The sequence below is a fragment of the Salmo salar genome, chromosome ssa17 (genome assembly GCF_905237065.1).
Source record: "Salmo salar chromosome ssa17, Ssal_v3.1, whole genome shotgun sequence".
Classification (NCBI taxonomy): domain Eukaryota; kingdom Metazoa; phylum Chordata; class Actinopteri; order Salmoniformes; family Salmonidae; genus Salmo; species Salmo salar.
The window spans coordinates 74,347,705-74,360,370 of record NC_059458.1 but is presented as its reverse complement, the minus strand read 5'-3'; the positions used below and the strand labels follow the sequence as shown (position 1 = coordinate 74,360,370).

The following is a 12,666-nucleotide window of genomic DNA, read 5'->3' as shown; positions in this document are numbered from 1 at the left end:
CTAACACTGAGACTGATCCATCTTAAACCACTGTCTGAGACTGATCCATTTTAACCACTGTCTAACACTGAGACTGATCCATCTTTAACCACTGTCTAACACTGAGACTGATCCATCTTTAATCATTGTCTAACACTGAGACTGATCCATCTTTAACCACTGTCTGAGACTGATCCATCTCTAAACACTGTCTAACACTGAGACCGATCCATCTTTAACCACTGTCTGAGACTGATCCATCTCTAAACACTGTCTAACACTGAGACCGATCCATCTTTAACCACTGTCTAACACTGAGACTGATCCATCTTTAACCACTGTCTAACACTGAGACTGATCCATCTCTAACCCCTGGGGTTGTGTGAGGTGACAACCATGTGAGTGTTGGTTTGTGAGTGTGTGTCTGTGTGTGTGAGATTGTACGTGTGAGGTTGTATGAGGTGTTGTTTGTGTGTATGAGGTTGTGTGTGTGTATGTGTGTGTGTGAGGTTGTGTGTGTGTATGTGTGTGTGTGAGGTTCTGTGTGTGAGGTTCTGTGTGTGTGTGTGTGTGTGTGTGAGAGAGAGAGATCTATCAGGAGCACACAGAGGCTTCAGCCATGTGATCCTAGCCAGGGAAGGAGATAGCTAGCAATGTCACAGCCACTCTGCATCACCATCAACCTCCGATCAACACCCGCTGAATTCTCCCCTTGGACACACACACACACACACACACACACACACACACACACACACACACACACACACACACACACACACACACACACACACACACACACACACACACACACACACACACACACACACACACACACACACACGCGTGTGTGTGTGTGTGTGTAACATTACAGCAGTGTGTCTCTATGGAACAATATGTTTCTGCAGTATGTGGACAGAGAGAGAGAGATAGGGAGAAGTAATGTGTGTGTGTGTTTGGAGGAGAGAGGAGAGCTGTGACTGTAGCGTTCCAGATCTGGTTGCCAGATCCTGATCAGGTATCCATCAGGTATCCCCCATAGTGTTTGAGATAACCTGCTGTGGCGTGCCACTGAGCAGGTGTGTTTGATTATTCCTGTGCCAGTGCTGTGAGCAGGCAGGAAGCAGGCGGGCAGGGTGTGGGAGCCCCATTGTCAGAGGGTCACCACTGCCCCCTATGGCACATGTTGGTACCGAAGCTCCAATAATGTAGTCTGAAGCGATTCTCTAAAGCCCTGTTTACACTTGGAGCTAACATGGGTCACGTGACCTGATCTTATCCACATCCTGATTGTGCCCACATTTTCAGAAATTTGTCTACACATGCTATTAAAATGTGTCTCTTATCCGTCCATTGTGTACGCATTGTGATAAGATTCCCTGGTGGCTCCTTGTAGGCAAATTAATTACATTTACGTCATTTCACAGCTATTCTTTCAAAATAATATGTATTTATTTATTTTATGACACATATTGATGGCATTAGCCAATGGTGCCAGTTGTCAATGATTTTAGGATCAGGATGATTTACATGGCTTCACTGTCCTGATCCATCTACTCTACAATAAAACACAATGCATGTCTGACTACTTCCTGAAGTGATCTATATCAGTGTCTAGGTGGGGTCTGACTACCTCCTGAAGTGATCTATATCAGTGTCTAGGTGGGGTCTGACTACCTCCTGAAGTGATCTATTTCAGTGTCTAGGTGGAGTCTGACTACCTCCTGAAGTGATCTATATCAGTGTCTTGGTGGGGTCTGACTACCTCCTGAAGTGATCTATATCAGTGTCTTGGTGGGGTCTGACTACCTCCTGAAGTGATCTATATCAGTGTCTTGGTGGGGTCTGACTACCTCCTGAAGTGATCTATATCAGTGTCTAGGTGGAGAGGCTGGTGGGGGATGGGGCCCAGGGCATGAGTCAGTCCACATACAGTAGTAGGTGACAGATCCCTCACATTTCCATGTATCTAATACACACACACACACACACACACACACACACACACACACACACACACACACACACACACACACACACACACACACACACACACACACACACACACACACACACACACACACACACACTCCTGGTACCCTGCAGCCTTCAGGAAGGTGGAAGACTGATATGGTGTCATCACGGAGGCTAACCTCCGGAGCGGCCCTCTTCCTCTCCAAACCCAGAAATCAATAGTCAGGATGAAACGGGGTGGGAACAGCACAGGAAGAATGGGGGGGGGCGCACAACCTTGATGTGTGTATCCACATTTACAGAGAATGTTGTTTTCCCATTGTTGACCTGGAGTGCGCTGGTTAAGGTAATATGAAGGACAGTAGAATAATGATCCTGCCTGTCTGGAGTATGTACTGCATGGACATGGATGGGAGAGCTTCATTCAATAGGTCTGTATTGGGCTGCCGCTGGTTGAAATGCATGGGGGTGATGAGGTAGAGCTGTATGTGCGGTGGGCGCCCAGGTTGACAGGTGTTATAGATCAATTGGTTTCACCACTGATGGCGTGAAGGAAATGAGTTTAGCTATTGCAAGTCTACGTCCCAAATGGCACCCTATTCCCTACACAGTGCACAGGGCTCTGGTCAAAGCAGTGCACTACAGGGAACAGGGTGCCATTTGAGACAGTGCCTAAGCCTGCATCTGTGAGAAATCACATGCTCTCCTCAGCACGGTGCATCTGCCCAGCAGATATCCAAACATCGTATAGCTGTGAATAATTGACTCTGCCTATAACGCTGTAAACACCAATTAAACAAACTAGACCGGGTAAAGCTAGTGCATTTAAAATGTCATCCGAAGAGTCAGAATCCCATGGGACTAATATATAGTGGAAAGGGATTTTTGTGGGCAATTGTTCTTTGCTTGCAATCTCGGGAATTGCCCTTGAAGAGCACAGCATCTTTTCATATGCGGAAAACATATTTCTCTTCAAATGTCAATCAATACTATTTTTTTCATTCCTTCTGGGTGTAGGTTGGACAGAGAATCAAACACGGGCTTTGATCGATACAGATTATCTGTGGTGGTGTGGCATGCAACGTCTGGGTCTTGGAGGAATGTGGAGGTTACTGTGAGGAATGTTAGTGTTGTGGTGGATGGCGCTCTGTTTCAAGCAGAGTTCAATTACAAACCGGGTGGGGGGCCCTGGGGCTGGGATTCACAAGTTAGAATCAGCCATAGAGAACAACCAGTACATGAGTTATAACAGAGAAACCACCACACAGAGAGGTCCTTTAAATGGGTTATAACAGAGAAACCACCATGCAGAGAGGTCCTTTAAATGGGTTATAACAGAGAAACCACCACACAGAGAGGTCCTTCAAATGGGTTATAACAGAGAAACCACCACACAGAGAGGTACTTTAAATGGGTTATAACAGAGAAACCAACACACAGAGAGGTCATTTAAATGGGTTATAACAGAGAAACCACCATGCAGAGAGGTCCTTTAAATGGGTTATAACAGAGAAACCACCATGCAGAGAGGTACTTTAAATGGGTTATAACAGAGAAACCACCACACAGAGAGGTACTTTAAATGGGTTATAACAGAGAAACCACCACACAGAGAGGTACTTTAAATGGGTTATAACAGAGAAACCACCATGCAGAGGTCCTTTAAATGGGTTATAACAGAGAAACCACCATGCAGAGAGGTCCTTTAAATGGGTTATAACAGAGAAACCACCATGCAGAGAGGTCATTTAAATGGGTTATAACAGATAAACCACCACACAGAGAGGTCCTTTAAATGGGTTATAACAGAGAAACCACCATGCAGAGAGGTCCTTTAAATGGGTTATAACAGAGAAACCACCATGCAGAGAGGTCCTTTAAATGGGTTATAACAGAGAAACCACCACACAGAGGTCCTTTAAATGGGTTATAACAGAGAAACCACCACACAGAGAGGTCCTTTAAATGGGTTATAACAGAGAAACCACCATGCAGAGAGGTCCTTTAAATGGGTTATAACAGAGAAACCACCACGCAGAGAGGTCCTTTAAATGGGTTATAACAGAGAAACCACCACAAAGAGAGGTCCTTTAAATGGGTTATAACAGAGAAACCACCACACAGAGAGGTCCTTTAAATGGGTTATAACAGAGAAACCACCACACAGAGAGGTCCTTCAAATGGGTTATAACAGAGAAACCACCACACAGAGAGGTCCTTCAAATGGGTTATAACAGAGAAACCACCACACAGAGAGGTCCTTTAAATGGGTTATAACAGAGAAACCACCATGCAGAGAGGTCCTTTAAATGGGTTATAACAGAGAAACCACCATGCAGAGAGGTCCTTTAAATGGGTTATAACAGAGAAACCACCATGCAGAGAGGTCCTTTAAATGGGTTATAACAGAGAAACCACCACACAGAGAGGTCCTTTAAATGGGTTATAACAGAGAAACCACCACACAGAGAGGTCCTTTAAATGGGTTATAACAGAGAAACCACCATGCAGAGAGGTCCTTTAAATGGGTTATAACAGAGAAACCACCACACAGAGAGGTCCTTTAAATGGGTTATAACAGAGAAACCACCACACAGAGAGGTCCTTCAAATGGGTTATAACAGAGAAACCACCACACAGAGAGGTCATTTAAATGGGTTATAACAGAGAAACCACCACACAGAGAGGTCCTTTAAATGGGTTATAACAGAGAAACCACCATGCAGAGAGGTCCTTTAAATGGGTTATAACAGAGAAACCACCATGCAGAGAGGTCCTTTACATTTCTATACTATTCCTGACAGGATATCAGATTGATGACAAACACAGCCTCTCTATCAGCTGGACCAGTTGGCCATGAAGTACCCACACGATGGAAATGAAGCTCCAGTCAGAAAAGAGAAAAGAAATCCCTCATATAAATAACAATCACGCACTGTGGGCCGGTTCTTCATGCAGCAGTGATTCATTACAATGGAGGTGAAAAACCTTCGCCCTGATTACCTCTTAATGGCAATTTCTGTGTGAAAGACCTTTTAATGGCTTGCCCATTCTGTTGTTACGAGCCCCATGTGAATTCCTGTCTGATACCCTCACTCTATTTACACTCATATATACTGTAGCAGACTGACTGACAGACAGGCCTACAGGCGGGCAGACAGGCGGGCAGACAGGCAGGCGGGCAGACAGGCAGACTGCAGATGGGCAGACAGGCAGACTGCAGATGGGCAGACAGGCAGGCAGACAGACAGGTGGGCAGACAGGCAGACAGGCGGGCAGACAGACAGGCGGGCAGACAGACAGGCGGGCAGACAGACAGGCGGGCAGACAGACAGGCGGGCAGACAGGTTTGATCAAGGCTGATGTTGAGGGTTTGATAATCCTTCATGTTCCATGCTGGGTGTCCTCTCCTCATCACATCTCTAAGTGTCTCAATGGAATAACAGCAGTGGCCCCTGGGGGTCTAACTGTAGACAATGTGCTAGAGAAACAATGGTGCTTTATTGATCAGCAGCGCCGCGCTCCTTTCTGGTGGCGGTGAGAGAACACGCGCTGCCATCTGTCAAGGCTGTTCCGCCACCTTGCCACCATTTTCCCCACAAATGGGTCAGAAATATCAGAATAATCCATTGGAGAAGAGAGGAGTACAGCCCAGAGTCATGACAAGAACCCATGATCATCATTATGACTCGCCGGAGATCAGCCAAGACATTCCTTTAATGCGAACAGGCTGTTGTTGTGACGGACCAGACATGATAGGTTGTGGTTTTCTGTCCCCCTCAAACACCATCAAAGTGTGCCAGTAGCGTGTAAGTACTTGATTAGAATATCTAGGAAATATCAAGACAGAGTAATTGGGGGAAAATCATAAAGAGTTTTGAGACTTCTGAGATACGGTATCTGTCCTTTATATTCTGATCAAATCAGAATGTTTAATCTTAAAATAGAATGCCAGACAGTTTAAATCCTGAAAACATCAGGAATCCTAAATAATAACTGACCAGTGTTTTAGTTGAGGACCTGATATAATTATAATCATGTCAACTTTAGATTGAGGAACTGCAGAGAATGAAAAACATCAACATGTAATTGTACGAGGTCAACTATTTCAATTCCAGTCAATTCAGAAAGTAAAACAAATCCAATTCCAATTCAAAATTGTTGTAATTGAAAGCATTGAAAATAACTGGAATTTCAGTGTACTTCCTGAATTGTCTTGAATTGAAATGGAATTGACCCCAACCCTGAGTCCCACCGTGGACGTTCCTGAGCCCGTTGATCACCTGTGACTGATTTGCGTCCCCCGCAGACTGGACATGGTCTCCTCCAGGTTCTGCCGTAGGTCAGCAATGTTCTTCACTGTCCTCATGCGTCTCGTCTCCGGGTCTTCCCCTGTAATGCACAGAGAAGGGGTTTATGAGAGATGTTGGGCTCTGTGGTGAAGTTTCCCTTAAGTATAGATCTAGGATCAGCTTCCTCTGTCCCAATTCTAACCTTAACCATTAGTGGGGAAAAAGCTAAACTGACCCAACATCAGCGTCTAAGGGCAACTTCATGTTACACCAGATGTGGGCTCCTGTAACATTCTGTTTCCTCAAGACGCCGCCATACATCAGCATCACCAACATCACCATGACAACGCACTCTGACAGGTAGCATGGGTACGCATTCCAAGATGCTGTGCCGACAGTTTGAACCCGTCTCAGCTGTCAGGATGGAATTGTCAACGAAAAAATGTTTTTAGTGGAACAGGGATATTTCTGCAGTCCTGCCATTTTCAACGCGAACATAGAAACCCACTGCCATGACGCTGCACTCTCCATCTGTAAGCTACAACATATATTTTGCCTCAATAGCTAAATCTCAGATAGTCTTTAAATCTTAGTCAGTCCCATCCAAATGCATTTCATCTCAGTACAGGACCTTTCCCCAGATTCCAGTTCAGCTCCGACTGTAACCACTTCATGTTTTATATACTTACAATAATTATATATAAGACTCATTCACAGTAAAGTGCCTGTTGCAGTATATTAAACCCATTCTACTGCAGTATATTAAACCCATTCTACTGCAGTATATTAAACCCATTCTACTGAAGTATATTAAACCCATTCTACTGAAGTATATTAAACCCATTCTACTGCAGTATATTAAACCCATTCTACTGCAGTATATTAAACCCATTCTACTGCAGTATATTAAACCCATTCTACTGCAGTATATTAAACCCATTCTACTGCAGTATATTAAACCCATTCTACTGCAGTATATTAAACCCATTCTATTGCAGTATATAAAACCCATTCTACTGCAGTATATAAAACCCATTCTACTGCAGTATATTAAACCCATTCTACTGCAGTATATTAAACCCATTCTACTGCAGTATATTAAACCCATTCTACTGCAGTATATTAAACCCATTCTACTGCAGTATATTAAATCCATTCTACTGAAGTATATTAAACCCATTCTACTGAAGTATATTAAACCCATTCTACTGAAGTATATAAAACCCATTCTACTGAAGTATATAAAACCCATTCTACTGAAGTATATAAAACCCATTCTACTGAAGTATATTAAACCCATTCTACTGAAGTATATTAAACCCATTCTACTGCAGTATATTAAACCCATTCTACTGAAGTATATTAAACCCAGTCTACTGAAGTATATAAAACCCATTCTACTGAAGTATATTAAACCCATTCTACTGAAGTATATTAAACCCATTCTACTGCAGTATATTAAACCCACTCTACTGCAGTACATTAAGCCCATTCTATTGCAGTACATTAAGCCCATTCTATTGCATTACATTAAGCCCATTATATTGTAGTACATTAAGCCCATTCTATAGCACTACATTAAGCCCATTCTATTGCAGTACATTAAGCCCATTCTATTGCAGTACATTAAGCCCATTCTATTGCAGTACATTAAGCCCATTCTATTGCAGTACATTAAGCCCATTCTATTGCAGTACATTAAGCCCATTCTACTGGGGAGCTACTAATAAGCAGTAGAGTGCTACAGTACTTGTAGGCAGCGTTCCAAATGGCACCCGATTCCCTACATAGTGCACTACTTTTGACCAGAGCCCTATGGAGCCCTATTCCCTACATAGTGCACTACTTTTGGCTAGAGCCCTATAGGCCATGTTCAAAAGTAATGCAGTGTGCAGGGAAAAGGGTGCCATTTGGATTTTACCCGTGGCAGTGTCTTCCCACAAACACAGTCGTAGACACAACAGCTGTAGGAAGACACTACAGTGCTATAGTCCAAGGGCAAGGCCCCGCATATCTGCCTGCCTAGTCCAATTAGGCCTGGCTATGCTCCAGCCATCATCGCCTCTGTCAGCGGACACCATGGGCTGGTAATTAACATGAGTTGTGGGAGACCCAAAATGGATGCCAGTCACAGCAGTTTCCAGTTTCAAGGCACAACAAAAAAACAACCCATCTCCTCAAAGGAGCGTTGCAGAATGAGTCGGCACACGCGTCTAATGAGGGAATAACAGAATGTGTCAGCGCTGCTGATAAAGTTTTCATGCTTTTTCTATTTCATATTGGAATGCTGTAACCACGCCAACACTGGGCCAAATGTGGTGAATGCGTGTGGGTTTTTAAAATGGCTTGTCATGTTCCTTTGTGTTGAACTTTTTGTTCACTAAACAGTCAACCAGCGCTTAACATTTAGAGAACGAATATACTCCACACAAGCTGAATATTAACTTACCGTTTGGTGCATCACCCCAACATACAACGCAGAGTGAATGCTGTCATTGTGTTATAAAGTACATACATAGTGAGTACAGAGTCCATCAAACTCTGTTAGCAACCTTCAAAGCTGACCTGATTTTGGAAGAGCTGGTGAGCGGCACCTCTAAACTGTGTTCACGCATCACTGCTTCTGTCAAGAGGACTGATACAGCTTGCGCACACACGCACACACACACACACGCACACACACACACACACACACACACACACACACACACACACACACACACACACACACACACACACACACACACACACACACACACACACACACACACACACACACACACACACACACACACACACACACACACACACACACACACACACACACACACACACACACACACACACACACAACACACACACACACACACACACACTCCGAGGGTGTCTCAGGGGAGCTGGGATAGGCAAAAAAACAATTCCATTTCCCCCATGCATATCAATACACACTGGTACATGTGTGAAACAGGACAAATATAATCACCCTTCTAATTACTTATTATATACACACACTCACACACAGCTATGTCTTACTATACCCCTAACCCTAACCCTAACCCGAACCCTAAACCTTACCGTAGCGCCTAAACCTAACTCTAATTTGAACCCTAACCCTAACCCGAACCCTAAACCTTACCGTAGCGCCTAAACCTAACTAATTTTAACCCTAACCCTAAACCTAACCCGAGCCTAAAATAGCCTTTTTACAAGTGAGGACCGGAAAAATGTCCTCACTTCTCAGAGTTTTGTTGATTTACTATTCTTGTGAGGAAATCTGGTACTCACAGGTACAGTAAAACGTGTACACACACACACAATTTTGGACTATTTAACCCTGACCCCTGACCCCATAGACGTGAGTCCGGTTCAGAATCAGTCCTTTCAGGGAGGCTGTTAAGATCTGAGGTGGGACCAAGCCCAGGCAGCATCCGTTAACCCCGAGCCACAGGGGTGGCCAATCAACGCCTCCCTATGCCGTCTACGGTTTCAGACTTAAAAGGGAACACAAAAGAGCTGGACAGCCTTGTATAATGGACTCAATAGGACAGCCTTGTATAATGGACTCAATAGGACATTGAATAACTTTTAGAGCCATTTAATTTGACTGTTGTGTGTCTCACTGTCAGCTGAAATGATGCAGAGAGAGAGAGAGAGAGAGAGAGCGAGAGCGAGAGCAGAGAGAGAGAGCAGAGAGAGAGAGCAGAGAGAAAGCAGAAAGAGCGAGAGAGAGAGCAGAGAGAGAGCAGAGAGAGCGAGAGCAGAGAGAGAGCAGAAAGAGCGAGAGAGAGAGAGAGAGCAGAGAGAGCGAGAGCAGAGAGACAGAGAGAGAGAGAGCAGAGAGAGAGCAGAAAGAGCGAGAGAGAGAGAGAGAGCAGAGAGAGCGAGAGCAGAGAGAGAGCAGAAAGAGCGAGAGAGAGAGAGAGACAGAGAGAGAGAGAGAGAGAGACAGAGAGAGAGAGAGCAGAAAGAGCGAGAGAGAGCAGAGAGAGAGAGTGAGAGCGAGAGCGAGAGCGAGAGCGAGCAGAAAGAGCGAGAGAGAGAGAGAGCAGAGAGAGAGAGAGAGAGAAGTGAGGAGGAATGCTCATATCATGTCTGTGTGGGTGGGGTGTGGCACGTTGGTCTGAGAGACAGTCTCAAAACTGCAATAAATCTTCAAAACCTTCCCCTACCTCCATCCCTATCTCTATTCACCACATCCTCACCGACAAAGATCCAATCACAGTCCAATTATAAAGGGACACAAACAGGGTTGGGGGGGATCAGGGCTGGACACAGTGTGCATCCCAACTGGCCCCCTATTCCCTATAGTGGGTTATGGGCCCTGGTTAAAAGTAGTGCATTACATAGGGAACTAAAAAGTGAATAGGGTGCTATTTAGGATGCAAGCATGCTCTCAGTGAGTTAGCCGCGGGGAGCGATTCATAGAGCGGTAATGGAGTGGAGCATTCACCTAAAGCAGAGTGCTGCTCTGTTATTACACCATCACTCACTATTATCACTCACTACCATCACTCACTATTATCACTCACTATTATCACTCACTATTATCACTCACCACCATCACTCACTACCATCACTCACTACCATCACTCACTATTATCACTCACTATTATCACTCACTACCATCACTCACTATTATCACTCACTATTATCACTCACTATTATCACTCACTATTATCACTCACCACCATCACTCACTACCATCACTCACTACCATCACTCACTACCATCACTCACTATTATCACTCACTATTATCACTCACTACCATCACTCACTACATCACTCACTATTATCACTCACTTTTATCACTCACTATTATCACTCACCAGCATCATTCACCACCATCCCTCACCACCACCACCACCTCCATCACTCAACACCACTACCTCCATCACTCACCAGCACCACCACCATCACTCACCACCACCACCACCACCACTCACCACCACCACCACTCACCACCATCATCACTCACCACCACCCACCACCATCACTCACCACCACCATCACTCACCACCACCCACCACCATCACTCACCACCACCCACCACCATCACTCACCACCACCATCACTCACCACCACCCACCACCATCACTCACCACCATCACCCACCACCATCACTTACCACTACCATCACTCACTACCATCACTCACCATCACACACCACCACCACTCCCCATAGGCACACCCAACAGGTAATATGTACCATTCATTTTGTACTCACAGGCGGTCAGATTAGATTTTGGGAGCGAAAGGTAATAATATTGACGTCGAAATAAGTGTGAAGTATGTAAACATTAATATGGAAGTATTAATAATTTGGTATTTGCCGCAAATAAAACTGTTTAAAAAAAAAGTATGATATTGATGCCGTTATTAAACCAGATTGTAAAAAAGGAAATAGGTGTTAAGAGATTATGAGGAAAGGTTTAGGTCTTAGATTCCTCCCGCACCGTGTTCACTGGAAATCTAGAGATCAATAACATTATTTGTATCTAAATGATATGAATGTTTGAGTAACAAAAGCCGTGAACCTCATTCTAGACTGTTTATGACGGGGGGAATATAGCTGCAAGCACCACTTGACAATGTGGTACCAGGGGAGGTGATCTCAGCCACAGTCAGATGCATCGCTATTCAAGTCCCTGCTGAGCACAACAATCATGCTACGATGCAGCGACAGCACCGCAAGCCACAGGTTGACCCACACAAATATGAACACACACACACAAGCATTTACACACAGATGCGTGGACACACACACGCACACACACACACACACACACACACACACACACACACACACACACACACACACACACACACACACACACACACACACACACACACACACACACACACACACACACACAACACAGGCCACAGGTTCAGCAGCTGCCTAGTATCACTCTCCCTCTGTTCAATAATGCATGTTCTCTTTAGCTTGAGGCCCGCACCTCTCCTGGAGAGAGTGAACACCACTCCCTGCTCCACACATCCTAATGAGTCCAGCTAACACCGTGTCTCACAAAACACACCAGGGGCTCGGCAAGGCTTGCTCGCATGCACCAAACTCTGAATACGCCTTCGTGCAGAGAATGTCAACTCAAATCATTCAAACCCATTTCTATTGTCACCCACAATCCTCTCTGTGTTAGATAGCATGTGTCAACTCTCCGCAGCTTGCTGCAGCCACACGCCTGAGAGGAAGGACAAACTGGATCCAGAGTGTTATGACTTCTCCCAGCTAAAACCTGTGCTGCTGAGTTCTGTCCTAACAGGCAGTACAGCACTGAGCTGCTTGTTAAACCACATCCAATACATTGTTCCCTGAGGCAAAACCCTGAGCTGCCATACTGTACTATACTGCAGCTGGGTAGGCTGGGCACTTTTAATGGCAACTTTGTGTGGAAATGGGCT

At 44.8% G+C, this 12,666-nt stretch overlaps 1 protein-coding gene across 15 annotated transcripts in view; it reads right to left on the bottom strand.

Annotated features, from left to right (window-relative positions):
- LOC106576581 (neuron navigator 3) overlaps window positions 1–12,666 on the bottom strand; it is a 416,631-nt gene that overhangs the window by 72,580 nt on the left and 331,385 nt on the right. For all 15 annotated transcript variants that reach the window (XM_045700121.1, XM_045700110.1, XM_045700113.1 and 12 more), the window contains one exon: window positions 6,237–6,345. In XM_045700121.1, the coding sequence (XP_045556077.1) occupies window positions 6,237–6,345 (109 nt within the window). The remainder of the gene's footprint in view (window positions 1–6,236; window positions 6,346–12,666) is intronic.